At 36.8% G+C, this 16,499-nt stretch overlaps 1 protein-coding gene across 1 annotated transcript; it reads right to left on the bottom strand.

Moving 5' to 3' along the window:
* Positions 1-3,468: 3,468 nt before the first annotated feature.
* LOC150030572 (uncharacterized) lies at positions 3,469-4,414 on the bottom strand. Its single transcript, XM_090309547.1, has one exon. It carries the CDS (start codon positions 4,284-4,286, stop codon positions 3,753-3,755), a length of 534 nt encoding a protein of 177 aa, XP_090165673.1. The 5' UTR covers positions 4,287-4,414; the 3' UTR covers positions 3,469-3,752.
* Between the last annotated feature and the right edge of the window lie 12,085 nt (positions 4,415-16,499).

The raw sequence follows: 16,499 nt of genomic DNA, 5'->3' as shown, positions 1-16,499 counted from the left end.
CATCGTTGATACTAGAGACTTGCATCTCACCTAAACGACTATAGGTGACACGATCTCAATCCTGAGTGTTTTGGGAACCCTTGCCTTTGAAGGTGGTCCTTTGATTAGTATGGGTGAGAGTGGCCAGATTGCGAACTCAACATGCCTACGTTTTTGGGGATTGTCTAATCAGGGAGCTAGGAACTCGATCCACAAGATGGAATTCACTCCTTTTCGGAAGCAGGGATAAATAAAGAGATTGCTCCCTTAAGAGCTGATTCCAAGGCTTGAACATAGTGGCCACAACTTCTCTTTGGAAGAGAAGACTCAGTCATAGTAGGACTATGACTTATGTTCATTAGAGAGATCAGTGGTACTTAAGGAGACAAATGTAACTACAGAGGCATAACAATTATTGGCCGAGCTGTACTTACGAGCGATCTGTGAAGGGTTATCGCACTACTGATTGGTTAAGATGGACACATAATATATCTGTGGTAAGAAGTTCAGCTGTCGGTCTTTAGTGGAGTGCCTGGCAGTTAATGGATGGTGGATCCCATGGCTAAAGAGTTTAGTCAATTATTTACGTACCGTTGGAGTTTCGAGCTACAGGTCCATAAGGTCCCCTTGGTAGCTCAATGGATTCAGTTGAGGATCAGTTCTTGGTGTTGATTTGAAATGTTCAAATTGACAAGAGGTATTATGATTATATATGATATAATCGGTTTGATGTATGAGATACATCTAGTGGAGGATTGATGTAAATAAGATTTACATTAAGTACCATGGAATAGAAAAAGAACTATGGTTTATATGTTTCATGAGATGAAATATTAAAACTATAGATTATAAATATATTATGATAAGTTGGTTATCATTTATATTTATAATAATATTAATTATTGGATAATTAATTCTTTTTCTTTAATAACCAATTGAGTGGGGGTTATTGGTGATTCATGGTAACCGTGAGTTAAAAGGAAAATTGTTTTCCTAATTTTAGTAAGTTTTGGCAAAAATTGATTAGAGATTTCTCTCGGCAAAAAGAAACTCACAGGCGCTTGTCAAGTAAGTACTAGATTTACTAAGTGACAATGTGTTATTCTAAACGATCGTGTAGTGTTTTTAGGTGACAAACACCGAGCTAAACGATCGCACAACTTTTGCTAGACGATTGCTTAGCTTTAGCTAAACGATTGGGCATCGACCTATGTGATAGGTTTTTGTCATCTCCCACGTGCCCAATCGTGTACACGATCGATGTTTCCTCCGTCTGCCTCATACCAAGTCCGAACAGAGCCCACTCTTTGGATTCTCACACCAAGAATACCAAGGTAACCTTCTTGGTGGTGTCATACTCAACTCGACATCGTCGAGGTTCTATGGAGGCCGTTCGTATTGCTGAGGAGTTCGTGACCAAGGCGATCGCTGAGAACGAGCGCGAACTATTCGTGTAGTGTTGCCGTCGTGTTGTTAGAGCGTTCGAGGTTGCTGTGTTCGAGTGTTCGTGAGCAAGGAGCGTGGAGACGAGTTTACAAATGTTCATAGAGTTTTCTCCTTGTTCATTTGTAGTTATTCATGTTGTAATTTCTGTAGTAATTGCATAACTGTTTGTTTTGTTTTACGACTATAATTTGTAATGTTCATTCATGATTGTAATTTGGAATGATCTATATTTCATTACTCATAGAAATCTCGAGTTTGATTTCTTTCAGATACAAGGTAGCTCCATGGACGGGTATATTATGCTCGCATCAATAATAAAATATAACAACACAACAAGCTACTATCTAAACCTGATGTGCCTTGGTCGATTATACCTATATTAAAATGATAAATCCAATTGAGCTCGTATCTCAATACGAGGTCTCATGGGAGCACCCTCCGCACAAAAGTGGGTCTCTCTAAATAGCTTTTCTAAACGGGCATGCAAAGAATATATGATCTTTAAACTCAATCCATCAGTGTTGTGCACAGTTACTCGGATATCAGAACACCACTTGCTACTTTTTTCCGCTTATCTAAATTTATATATATATATATATATATATATATTTTAATTAGGTAGGAAAAGGTGAAATTAGCACTTGAATGGGTTTGAGTCACGTTTAAGGTAAGCTCATATAAAATTTAATTCAGATCGTAGCATGCATATTTTCAGACTTTTTTACATCTTAATCCTTATATATTTTTTTAACTATAAATAGTTTAGTTTTTGTATTAAATGAAGGACTAAATCAACAATTTTGAGATAAGAAAGTTTCAACAAACAATCCATGCTAAAATGTGTATCGTTTAATTGGCATAGTGTTTGTATAATCAACCGACAAATATTATATAATACACATCTAAATGTATTTTTTTTATTAATATAATTTAATTTGGTCCAATGTACATTAATTTAATTTAATGATGTACATCCCAACATCAACTGATGAACGTCCCTTTGAGCCAGCCATCTACAGGAATTTGTGGAAGTCCAACATTCTAAAAAATGCAAAATTTTGCTCGACACTCTCTCATGAAAGCATCAATACAATGGAAGTGTTATAGAAAAAGCTCCCAAATTTCTCTCTCAATCCTTATTGGTGCCCCCTGATGAAAATATGGAACATTTCTTAAGCCTTTGCAAAGTTGCTTCGAACTTGTGAGCCAAGATGGCTAATCATATGGGGTGGCACAATAGAAATAACTCTATCCAAACACTTTGCAAAGACCTCTACTCGATCAAACAAACCACCAACAAAAAAAATGTTTTCTTCAACACCTCGACCGCTGTATTATGGACTCTTTAGATTGAACGGAGAACAATCACACATTCAAGGACACTAGTAAAAATATTACAAATCTATGGGAAGACACTTGCACCCTCGCAGGGGCCTATTTAAGGAATACGAACCTTCTACCATCGCCTCAATTTGACTGCTTTTTGTAACATTTAATGTACTGATTAACTCTGATGGACTTATCTCTAGTCCTCCTCTTTATTTTACTCTTTTGCATGCTTCCTCGGGTTTCATTGAATATTAATTACAAAAGTGGGATATAATGAGAGTACTAAGAATTGTGTCCACCTAGTGGAGATATTTGAGATATTCAAGTACATCTACGGGCACAAAATGTATCTTTTTTTTGAAAAAAAAAAAAGAAATAAATAAATTTTGGCCGTTTGCCAAATCCACATGGAAAGATAAATTTTATGGGGTGAGGGTGAGAAAAAATATTTTTTCTGAGCAAAATAAGGACCGATATAGATAATGATATTGAAAAACTTGAAAATAACTTATTTTAAAAATTAAACACTTGAAAAGTTAAATCATATATACCATAGAACTCTTATATATGGATAATGATATTATATGAATAGTTCGATACATTTGAACAATTTTTAAATCCTTATGTATAAATAATTATACAATGTAAAAAATTAAATTTTATTACATTTAAGATTAACATTCTTAGGAGAAATTAATAACTTAAATAATGATAAATAATAAGGGATTAACCATTTAAATAGGAAAAAATTTCCCATGAGATGAGAAATGAAAATAGGGGCAAGAACAGAGACTGTAAGTTATCTCTGTCATCACCCTCACCCATAGATATCTCTGTTTATCAAAAATGTTGCGTTAATCTTGGAGAGCATCAGGAGTAGAGAGCATGAAAATTACATTATTAAGGGGACAAAAAAGAAACAAAGAAACAAAGCAAGTAGAACCTTCACAGCGGTGGTGAACTAGTCGTGCATTGCATTGTGGGAGGATTGTGGTTAATTAGTTCTTGGATTTATACTTTCTCTTCTTTTTCTCTCCAGTTTCATCAGCAGCTCCATCAGTAATAGATCTGAATGTACTAGAACTTTTATTAAGCTGGTGATCTAGTGCCGCTGGTTTTCTGGTTGATCTAATTGACATAAGCTCGGCAGTGCAACCAATGAGCAGAGTCTGCGCAGACACGAAACAAGCCAACAAAGGATCACTCACCACATCCTTTTTCCTGACCACCATTTTCAACATCTTAACCATTTCCTCAACTTTCACTATCAGATCATCCATTGGGGCGACGACACCGAAGCTCCAACCCTCCGAGTTGTCGGTTCGTGGCCTTCGAGTTGGCCGCTCATGTTGGGAGGTGTCGATGGGGCTAGTTTGCGCCGGCCTCTTACCGAGGAATGCATCTGGAGTATGTGGCTGTGCTTGAACGTCCTGATCGGAGGAGCTTTTAGTAGATTTGGATGCAGGTGTTTTTCTGGTGGGTGATGATGGGGGACGAATGAATGCTGTGCTTATAACTTTGTGGTCACCCATGGTGTGTTGTGTTGTGTTGTGCCCTTATTCATGAACTCCTAACCACATCTACCCATATAAATACATGAACTCCTAACCCATATAAATAGAAAATTAAAACAATACCTACTCCCCTGCTCTCCTATATTTGTGTAGATGTACTATGTACTATAGGGTTGTTTTCAAATATAGTAAAATAAATCAAGATATTTATAAATATAATAAAATGTCACTTTCTATTAATGGTAGACTCTGATAGTCTATTATCATTTATCATTATAGACATGATAGATCTAACGGTGTCTATCACTGATAAAAGGTGACATTTTGTTATATGTGAAAATATTTTTAACTGTTTTGCCATTTAAAATAATTTTCCTTTCCAATACCATTCTTTTCAACTATCAAATATCATCTAATGCGGTTTTTCTCACTTTTAAAAAATAACAAACAAAAATAAAATATAATAATAATAATAATAATAATAATAATAATAAATAGGATTATTTTCAAATATAATAAAATGAATAAAATTATTTATAAATATAGTACAATATCACTATAATAGACTACTATCATGTATTACTGACAGTGTCTATCAGTACCTATTACTGATAGATTGGGATACTTTGTTATATTTAATAATATTTTTAGCAATTTTGGCATTTAAAAAAAATTTCCTAATAAATATAATGTTTCCAAATGTTACATGTGTAAACTTTACGTTTAAGTTTAATTTCTATTTCGACAATATTTTATGATTCTACCTTTGAGTTTTCACTATAGCCTACTTTTTAGTCTTATTTGGGTTAATTAACTACCAATTAATTAAAAAAATTTCAATAAATTAATTTTTATTAGTCACTACTAAAGTTAATTGAAAATTATACATCATAATTATTTTTACCTTTGTAAGTGAAAGTTTAGTAACACCAAAGACAAAAAATGGGGGAAAAAAAAAAAAGAAAAGGCCGAGCATTAGTTGCTCCGGAATGAAGAGTAAAATTTACAAATTTATGGACAAGATTGAAACTAATCACATTGAGGAGTTAGTAGGAGATAAGTGATTTCCGAAGGACAGACTTGATGTAACAATCCGACCTCCTAGGACTTAAGTTAGGCCGTTACTAAATACATGCATGCATGGAACTCAAAACGACACTCGGTTATGACGAAATAAATGCTAATTAAATAAGGTAAGTTCAAAAGACTTTCATTAAATTCAAATACTAAATCAATAGTAGGGTACCCATAAATAATAATAGATAATAAATAAGTCTGAAAAACGATTCTTAAAAGTAAGTTTAAACATCAAAACTAAGAATTAAACAAAACATGAAAAGAACTCTAAATCTCATGATGCGGAAGCGTAAAAACTAGTCCCAGTAGCTCAATCACGAATTCCGCTTATCCATCGCCGGTGCATCACTACCCTTACCTGAAACAATAACATCAGAAAGAATGAGTATAAAATACTCAGTAAGTAACTCCACTATTGGGGTCAAGTTGGGCATCTATGTCCTCTAGATACCCACCTCCGGTGAAACATATATACTGCTCTAGTCCTCATGGGACATATATGTACATGAAACAAGAAGAGGACTGAGTCCTATCCTACTGTAGTTAAGTACCTCTGGTGAATCCCGAAGGAGACACAGACTGGTGAATCCCGAAAGAGACACAGACTGATGAATCCCGAAGGAGACACAGACTGGTGAATCCCGAAGGAGACACAGACTGGTGAATCCCGAAGGAAACACACACTGATGAATCCCGAAGGAAACACAAACTAGTGAATCCCGAAGGAAACACAAAATCTAATGGGCATCTAATTAATCAGTAATGACATTTACACAGTCTCAACATTATAATCATCACTGTATGAATCTATGACATACATATAAACCTCAACATCATGGCTCTACAATATACACATATACCTCATCATCATGGTTCTACAACATGCATGTATACCTCAACATCATCAGATCAAATACAACCATGGAAGCACATATTATCTCATACTAGCATTCAATTGTCTATGTGCAAAAATAAATAATTCGAATCTCGTAACAGAACATACTTTAATCATGTTATACTATCAATCTTTCATGCTGTCATTCTGCCATAACCTTCATTTAACATGCTAGCATACATCTAATGCCTAGCCCGTGGGCAATTCCAGTAGTAAGATTACTTACCTCAAAATTAAATCCAAAATTAACACAAGCAATTAATCTCCAACAAAGTAACTCTCGAATTAATTCCCCTAGCACAAAACACAAACACTAGAATTCAATCTTTGGAGCCAAAACCAAAACATACCACATTTAATCCAACGAACCCCAATTTAACTTACCAAAGTTGTGGCTTTGTCCAAGATCAAATCCACAACCAAAAGTTTGATGACCAATTTGAAACAACTTTTTGCAACGCCGCAAGATCCACTTTCGACCTTGAAACTCTTCCAACACTCAAATCTATGGCCCAAACATGATGGTCATTCACAATTTTAGCCAAAACCAACTTGGTATTCTAAAATCCCCAAAGAAAATTCTAAAAACTTTTATCTTACCCAAAGACTCTGAGATTCTGGCACAAGCAACGGTGGTGGCAACAGAAGAAATTTGACGGCTAGACCGCAGATACGACGTGACGATGCGGATCTGACGGTAAGGTGAAGCGAACCTAGGCTGGACGGTTCGGGCTGGGTGACAGAATGGGCGACTCGGCGGTCAGCGACGAACAGCGAGCGGCGGAACGGCTGGCTAGAGATCCGGGCGGCGCGGACGAACTGCGAGCGGTGGAACTTCTTCTGATTTGGTGCGACGTAGCTACCGGCACCGAGACATTCGGCAGCGTGGATGAATGGCTTTGCGGCTGACGGCGGCGGAGCGACGCGGTGCATGTGCTTAAAAGACAATGGATCCTCGATGTTGTCATTAGAAATGACATTTTGGACTTTAGTTAAACCCATGTAGCGCTTCGGTGGGTTTATAACCCTCCCACTATGTCGAGGCAGTCTCAACTCTTGAGCTAGTTCACTAGATGTACCCACCTCAACAACTCTTGTTGATCTATCAGTCTGTTCAACAACTCTTGTTGAATCCTCAGTAGTCTTAGTCTCACTAGAAATCTCACGTAAACCAAGCTTACTTCGTGGTTTATGATCTCGGATGTGGTCTTCTTCCAAGAAGATAGAATTTGTAGAAACAAACACTTTGTTCTCACTCGGATCATAGAAGTATCCACCCCTTGTTTCCCTAGGGTAGCCTACTAAGAGGCAAACTTTCGAACACGGTTCCAACTTCTTTGGGTTAGTCACAAGCACGTGTTACGGACAGCCCCAAATCCTAAAGTGCGTAAACTACCTTTACAGCCTCTCCACAACTCAAAAGGTGTTTCAGAAACACTTTTCGAGGGAACGTTGTTCAGAATGTAGCATGTAGTCTCCACTGCGAAACCCCAAAACGAGTCTGGAAGATGAGCATAACTTTTCAAAGACCGAACCATGTCCAACAAGGTTTTGCTTCTCCTTTCTAATACACCATTCTACTGAGGTGTACCTAGAGCCGAGAGTTGGGATGCAATCCCATGTTCTATCATATAGTTCTGGAATTGGAGGTCCATATACTCTCTACCACGATCAGATCATAGTGTTTTTATCTTCTTACGTAACAAGTTTTCAACTTTAGTCTTATACTCCTTAAACTTGTCAAGGATTTCAGACTTACGTTGCATTAGGTAGAGATACACGTACCTTGAATAATCATCTATGAAAGAGATTAAATATTCATGCCCACCTCGAGCTCTAACACAAATCGGATAGAGGTCTAAATGTACAAGCTCCAAGACTTCCTTGGCTCTATAACCTTTTTCAGTAAAAGGTCGTTTGGTCATCTTGCCTTCAAGGCATGATTCACACACCGGCAAGGAGTTTTCTTCTAAACTCTTTAGAAGTCCACTTTTCACCAACTACTCAATCCTATTGAGGTTGACATGACATAACCTTAGATGCCAAAGATGGGCATTTTCCTTAGGAGAAACCTTTGGTTTTTTAACTATTGTCGTTGTACTGAACATTTAAGTGTTAAACAAGGCTTTTATGACTAACGACCTTAGTAAATATAAGTTACTTTCCATTGAACCAAAACCAATCTTCATACCATTCTTGAAAATAAACACTTTATTCTCAGAAAAGAAGATGATGTAACCTTGTTCAATGAGACAAGAAACCGAGATTAAGTTCCCGTTGATATGAGGAACTACGAAAACATTATCGAGTAACAGATAACGTTTCTTGTCCAAAAATAAATTTAGCCTGCCTATAGCAATAGCTGAAACAACCTCACCAGTATCGACTAGAAGAGTCATATCTCCCTGTGACAACATTTGCCAGGAACTGAATCCTTGGTAAGAGGAACTGACGTTATTAGTAGCACCCGAATCAAGGATCCAAGTAGAATCATCATTTTCTACCAAACACGTCTCCAAGACCAATAAATCATATTTATTGTCTTTAGACATCCTCCTCTTTTGGAGAGTAGTGGGATCAGTATCAGATCTTAAATAAACTCCAAGTTCCATGTCAGATAACACTTCTCTTCTATGAACTTTAACAAAGTCAGCAACACTTGCCTTCTCTTCTTGGAGTTTAACTTGGGACCTGACACTACTAATTTTGTTATCCATCCCTTTTTGCTCGAAAATTAAGAACTGGCGTTCAAACAAATATTGCAACGAGTCCATGATCTCGGATGCAATGACAATGTTCTCAACCCTTTTGGCCAAAGCATCAAGTATGCTCGCCAAAATGTGAAGTCGGGCCAATGAATTAGCCTTCATCCACGCCTCAGATGCATTACGAACACTTCGCGGTGCATCAAGGGTTGCGACTTGAGGACATTCCTCAACCATGACAAATACAAGGTCGTTTACCACGAAATACGTTTTACAAGACTCTTTCCACTGTATCTAACGGGTCCAATTAGAGGCATTAAACGAAAATACAAACGCATTGCTGAAAACAAAAACACATTGAGCTGAGTTAGGGTTTAAGCAAATATCCATTGGAAAACAAACAACATCCAATAAGGTTTAGCAAAAATAACATGAACCCCATGTGACATCTAGTTTCACAATGACGCTTCAAAGGCTTAGGACAAAAGCCACCGAAGGGAGGTCAATTATCCGTCCTCTGAATAGAGAAGTTCTCAACCAGTCATTAATGCCAGAACAACTCCTGCTCCTATAACGATAGCCATCATTGATTTGGTCAAGAAATCATTAACTTGCTTAACAATTTTCCATAAGTGTGACCTGCCATTTTAGTTCCTAGAGATCTTCCCCAAGCAGCCAATCTGAAAGGAAAAAATCCGATTGGGGCAAAACCTAAAGTGACCCTATTCATTTCTAGAGTTAACTTTGATCTTGACCAACTGCACAAAATCCATCTGAAGGGGGACGCTCCTAGGTTGCTAGAACAAACATAATTTTTGAAAATGAACATTTCATTTATCACAAAAATATATACAATTTGTTCTATATAAGTTTTAACAAAAAAAAAAACAAGTAGCAACTTCTCCTACTGGATGAGTTGAGCAAATGGTCCCAGGGTCAAGTTAGCCTGGTTACCTTTTCTCTGTTCTCTTCTCGACAAGATATTAAGGGCAGTGTCTCCTCTAGTGCCCTTCATTGTTGCAGTGGAAACATTTTCCTTTTTAGCGCTATCCTTGCCTTTCAATCTAATAGGCTTCTTCTTCCCTTTCCCTTTGCCTTTCTTCACAAGAATGCTCTTATTCTTCGACGAGGAAGAAACTTCAAGCTTGGAGGACATTCCTCACTTCTCGGTAGTAGTAACATTTACTTCTGGCACCAAACCCTCTGTTCTTAACATTGTCTAGTAAACCTGTAGCTCATTCAGTAGAGTAGTCAAATTTTATTCATAAATGCATTCAAAATTTATAGAAAACTCTCCAGAAGAGATTCTAGAATAAAACCAACTTGACTTCTCTCGACCATGAGATTACCGTTTACTTTTGCCATTGGTCCCCACTTTGATGCGACTGTTGTAAACATACTTAATGGCATCCCTCACAGAGATTCCATAATTTCTTTGGCAATACTCATATCCTCATAATTCTTTTGTCAACACATCAGATAAGCTGGCGAGGATATAAGAATAGGCTATATCATTAGCCCTGACCCATCGTCATATACTTCCCGAACATTTTGGTTTGTGTTAGAGCTAGGAATGGGAGGACAATCCTCAGTTAAGACAAATCACAAATTGTCTATCACAAGTATCGTGTTCAAATTTGATTTCTAATTCACATAATTATCCCCAATAAATTTATCTAACGCCAACATTTGTATTAATGAACTTGTCATTCTGAAATTAAATATCCAATCAAGTTTTAGCAATTTTTTTATTATTCTTTTGCAACGATACTACATCAAGACATTCTTGACTAAATACTACCTCCAGAATAACTCATATTCTAATAGTCATTTAAGTACCGCTTTTAGTCAGACATTATTAACAATTAATAATTCTGTAAGTGTAGACCTGCCATTTTCGGACGTTAGAGGCCACTAATGACCAAAGAAATTCTATCCATTTCTGGAGCTTGAGTTGTTCCGAATCCTATGTTACAACCCTCCGAGGGGATAGCCGTCGTTAAACGACTAACAAAGGGCCGCCTAAAGCTAACCAGCAGGCACAACATAGGAATTTCACAGTCCAAACTAATGGAGGAGACCGCAGGATATGTTGACACATTGCCTTCACCCACTTATTATGAACTACTTCCTCCGTTCACCTTGGTATTGACTCATACAAGACACTTTCCGAAGGAAGGTCACTTCTAAGATGACACGAAGCATCATATGAATCTCATGATGTGAACTATGTGAAGACGTGGCAGTTGAAATCATACACTGGATTTCTATTTGAACAACTTCCCCTTATTCACCCGAATCTAAATTTAAGCTAAAAAATACTTTCCGAAGGCAGGTCACTTCCAGGGTGACACGAAGTACCGCTTAAATCCAGACTGTGAACTCTTAGGGACGTAAGAGCTAAGAATAACATATTGCGTATGTCATTAATCTCCCGCTGAAGTTTTCTAATAACTCTATCATATAGATGTTATTCACTACCACTGAAGAGTTCTAATGTTTGGGTAACTACATACTTGGGTTCTTTTCCGGTTAATTAAAAATAACCCTAAGTCTATGTGGTTTATCCATGTATAACTCTTATAAAAGGACTTGAATCTATGATGTCTAGGTGATAAACCCTTTTATTACCTCACATCGCTCATGAATACTCATAAAACTGGTTACCAACATTCAATTATTTGGCCATAATCCCCAGATAGGAGGTGTTCCGTAGACCGTCAACTTAAATACTCCCAACCTTCGATAGGATTATATACCGGTTGAGTTTGTAACCCTAGTTTTACAAGTTTAACGACCTATTTTAACTAATTAAAATAAGTGGTTAACCTACGTGAGCATGCAACTGTACTTCGTTATCAATTTGACTGAACCATCCTACATCTTCAAGGACACAGACCCTATTCCCACACCTCTGCAAGTGTTATTGTTTCCCATATAGATCAGCCAACCATCCCACTTCTTATAAGTGCAAAACCATCCTTTGGATGGTGTCATGTGGACTGAGCAATCTAACACCCAATCTGATGTCTCTAAAGTATTCTAGTCTCCACCTTCTTCAGTAGCAACTAAAGCATCTGAATAGACTAGGGAATTTTCTCCTACAGCAGCCTCGGTCTGTTTACCCCCTTGTTCTATTGGTTCAATTTTCTCTTCAAAACATAACAGTCCTTTTTCATGTGCCCCATTTTGTGACAAAAATGGCACTTTATCTTTTACTTATCACCATTTTTCTATTTGCCCTTCCCATTGTTCTTGTTCTTCCCCTTTGAGAACAAGCCTTCACCTCCTGGTAGATCCTTCCTAGTTATTTGCAATTCAAGTTCTCTGACTCTTACAGCTGATATGATAGCTTTTGTGGTAATTCTTTCTCTACCGTATTTCAATGCAGTCTTCACATCTTTAAAAGATTTTGGTAGAGAATTCAATAGTATGAATGCCTCATTCTCTTCTCCAATATTATCTCCAATTGATCTGAACTCAGAAGACAAACTTTTGAACTCATTAAGATTATCCGTGAGGGACTTTGCTACATCCATCTTATAAGTGAAGAATCTTTCTGTCAAGAAAGCTCTATTGGGCAGCTATTTGTTGAGATATATCTCATTCAACTTATTCAACAGGGCATAGAAAGTAGGCTAGTCGACAATTTTCCTCAAAACACTGTCTGTGGCATTGAGAACGATAGTTCTATATGCATTTGATTCAATAGTCTCTTTGTCTGCCTCAAATGGTGTTTCAAGGTACTTTGCAGGGTCCGTAATGGCCAAGAGAGCCTTCTGCTGCCCTAGGACTGCTTTAATCTTCGCTTTCCACAATTCAAAGTCTGTGTTGCCATCGAATTTCTCAATCTCATATCTGGTAGTTGCCATTCTTGGTCTTCAAGATTGACTATTCTAAATTAAGAATTCAAATCTTAGAGCTGTCTTGAACTGTTCACTGAGCTCTGATACCACTTGTTGTCCCAGATGACAATATCTTCACATTAATAATCACAAAACACTCAGATATAACAGATTATAAAAATTCAAGAGTCAACGGAGATAGAATGTTGAAGCTTCAAAATCTTTTTTCATTTGCCAAAAGTTGCACGATTGTGAAGACGATGCACTTAGAACTAAATGATAGTTCAATTAAGTAAACGATTGGAGGAAGCGTTAGATGATCGTGTAGGCGATAGTTGACTGAAGCTAGACAATTGTATAGACGATAGCTAAGGAGCTAAACGATCGTATAGATGATTGAACGCAGAGCTAAACGATCGTGTACACGATACGATAGGAACTACACGATCGTGTAAACGATACCTTAGAAAAATATAAACGATCGTAGAGGTAAGAAGAAAAGACACATGAGTTTAAGTGGTTTGGCCAAAGGCCTACGTCCACTGTGCAAATTGGGAGGTTCTCTTTTATTACTCTTCAAAGTATTATAGAACAAATTTCTTGCTCTCTCGATTTCTTATTCACTCTTATATTAATCTCACATTCAATTTTCTTTATATATGTGCAGGCAATTCAGTCAACGATGAAGCTCTGGTGGTTAACACTTAACCGAAAGAGGTCGACAACGGTTCAACTGCCAACTACGATGTTCTACTTCTTGATTTTGAGTCTTTCTATAACACTACATCCTTAACAGCTTCACAAACTGAAGTGTATTCTAACTCTGTAGTTGATAAGACAACAACAAGTTGTAGAGCAACCTTCCAACTGACCACATTGCCATACCATCGAAAAATGTGACCTGATAGAGGCCTTCTTTTATCAAGGTCAACAGAATCTGCATATGTGAAGCCTTCCAACAGTGCCGATTTATCACAATTCATACTAAAACACAATGATGCATTTGTACTACCTTTTAAATATCGAAGCACTCATTTAATTACATTCCAATGCTCCTTCCCAGGACTTAACATAAACCTACTTATCAACTCATAGCATAACCTAAGCCATACCTAGTGCATATCATGAGAAACATAATACTTCTAACATGATTACAATAGGAAATATTAGACATCTCTAACCTTTCTTGTTCAGTAGTAGGACACTGAGACGAAGAAAGTCTAAAGTGAGATGCTAAGGGTGTCAATACTACCTTACAACTAGACATATTATACTTCTCAAGCAGTTTACGCACATAACTCTCCTACGAAATGGTTAACAAAACTTTCTCCCGATCTCTTTTAACATCCATGCCTAAGATCTTTTTCAACTCGCCTAAATCATTCATCTCAAGCTCATTACTTAACAATCTATTGAGTTCACTGATGTCAGCATATTCTTAAAGCAATAGGTATATATATGTACCTTTTTTTAGATAGTTTCCAATACACATAGGCATCATATGAGCTCTTATGAGACGCTTGCTTGAAGATAAAGGTATCAAACCTAATAGGCCATTGTCTTAGAAATTTCTTTAGTAAATAGATGGACTTGTGAAGACAACAAACCATGTCATCCTTTCCCTTCACCTTATAGCTCTTATGTCGAGCCATGTAGATCACCTTCTCCAATTCTCCATGAAGGAATGTTGTGGTGACGTTCATCTATTCAAGAAACATATCAAAGTGAACAATTTAGATAAGAATAAACAATGGATCGATGTCTCACCACCGAAGAGAAAATATCATGAAAGTCAACTCCCTCATTTTGTATGTAGCCCTTGGATACCATCCTAGCCTTGTACCTATGTTTATTGTCACCTCTTGTACCTTGTTGATTGTATAAATCCACTTTGACTGAATGAGTTTCTAATTAGGAGGCTTTAGAGCAGATAACCATGTCTGATTCTTCTGCAACAAGAACAACTCTACTTTCATAACATCTTTCCATTGTTCCTTCGAATCAGATACATTTTTTTCCTCATAAGTAAGAGTTTGTGCTTCAATACTATCAGCTGCACAAGTAAGAGCATAAGCAACTAAATCAATATAACCATACCTCGTAGGAGCCTATCTCACCCTCTGAGACCTATCACGTGTAAGTTGATAGTTATGTAGGTCATTGTTACTTGAACTTTCTTCATCAAAAACTACCTCATAAATCAAAGTCCTTTGATATTGAGGTTGTCCACCATCAAAACAAAACTGCTATGAAGATTCTATTTGTGAAACCAGTGGTGACTGATCACTAGATTCACCTGAACTAACTGATGGTCGTGCTTCAGAATTAATTATGATATCCGCCTCAACATGATCAACAATCTGCTATTTCTTCTACTCTTTGACACAAAACGATATTTCTGCTTCATTAAAATTTATATCTCTGGTAATGATACATTTATTTCTACCCTCTTCCAAGCACCAAAACTTATATCCTTTAGCACCATGACGATAGTTAATAAATATAAATTTCAGTGCTCACCTATTAAGCTTCTCTTCCTTAACATGAACATAAGTTGAACATCTAGACACTCTAAGATGATCCAAATTTGGATCTTTTCATCTTCATATCTTCTGAGAAGTTTTTAAGCCTAAGGTAGAAACGGAATCCAATCAATGAGATAACAAGCTGTTTGGGCAACATCTCAAAACGTTAAGGGTAATGAAGCATTTGTCAAGAGACATCTTATACGCTCCTTAATCGTTCTATTAAACTTCTCAGCTAAACCATTCTATTGTGGAGTGTACGTAACAGTAAAGTGCCTCATGATTCCCTCAGATTTGTAAAACTTATCAAATTTGTGATTAAAAAATTCTAAATCATTATCTCTCTTCAGATATTTGACCGTTCTACATGTTCGGTTCTCAACCTGTTTCTTCCATTCATGGAATTTTCCAAAAACTTCATCTTTGTGTTTCAGTGGATACATCAACATCTTCCTTGAAAAATCATCAATAATTGACATGAAGTATCTTGAACCATCATAAAAGGCACATTTGTAGGACCCCACAAATCTAAATGAACATAGTCCAATATACCTTTTGTAGAATGCTTTCCAAACTTCACTCTAGCAGACTTTTCCATGATGCAATGTTCACAAAATAGGAGTTCAATATCTTTCACACCTTGTTGTGAAAGAGCCTATAGACCTCTTTCGATCACATGAGCTAAGCTTTTATGTCACAACATAGATATATTAGTTTTTTTGCCAAATGCAACAACAACACTACCTAAAACTGTAGTACTCTCCAAAAGGTCTTTCCTCATGGTCCTTTTCAGCTTAACCAAAGAACCCTGAATAACCTTTAGAACTCCCTTATTTGATTTATAAGAATAACATGCTCTATCTAATTCACCTGTAGAAATTAGATTTGTAAGTCTGATCAACCCATCATATGTTACTATTTGAACTGATCTCATTCCTTTTACGTCACAAGTACCATTATCACCAAGCAAAATTTTTTCCGCATCATTTTTCTAAAAGTCAATAAAAAAAATACCAATTAGGAGTCAATGTGATAATTGCACACTGAATCCATGATCCAAACATCTTGAATATTTCTATTGGACAAACTCAAGACCTCTATTAAATCATACCCATGAGTAACATTGGCTACACTAGGTTCACGTGCATGCATACTACTGATGCTTCCATGCTCTTATTCAAAGG

Source organism: Benincasa hispida, unplaced genomic scaffold (genome assembly GCF_027475165.1).
Source record: "Benincasa hispida cultivar pf3 unplaced genomic scaffold, pf3_genome.v1.1 HicScf1848, whole genome shotgun sequence".
NCBI classification, from domain to species: Eukaryota; Viridiplantae; Streptophyta; class Magnoliopsida; order Cucurbitales; family Cucurbitaceae; genus Benincasa; species Benincasa hispida.
Note: the sequence above shows the minus strand (reverse complement) of the source record. Positions and strands in the feature narration are given on the sequence as shown.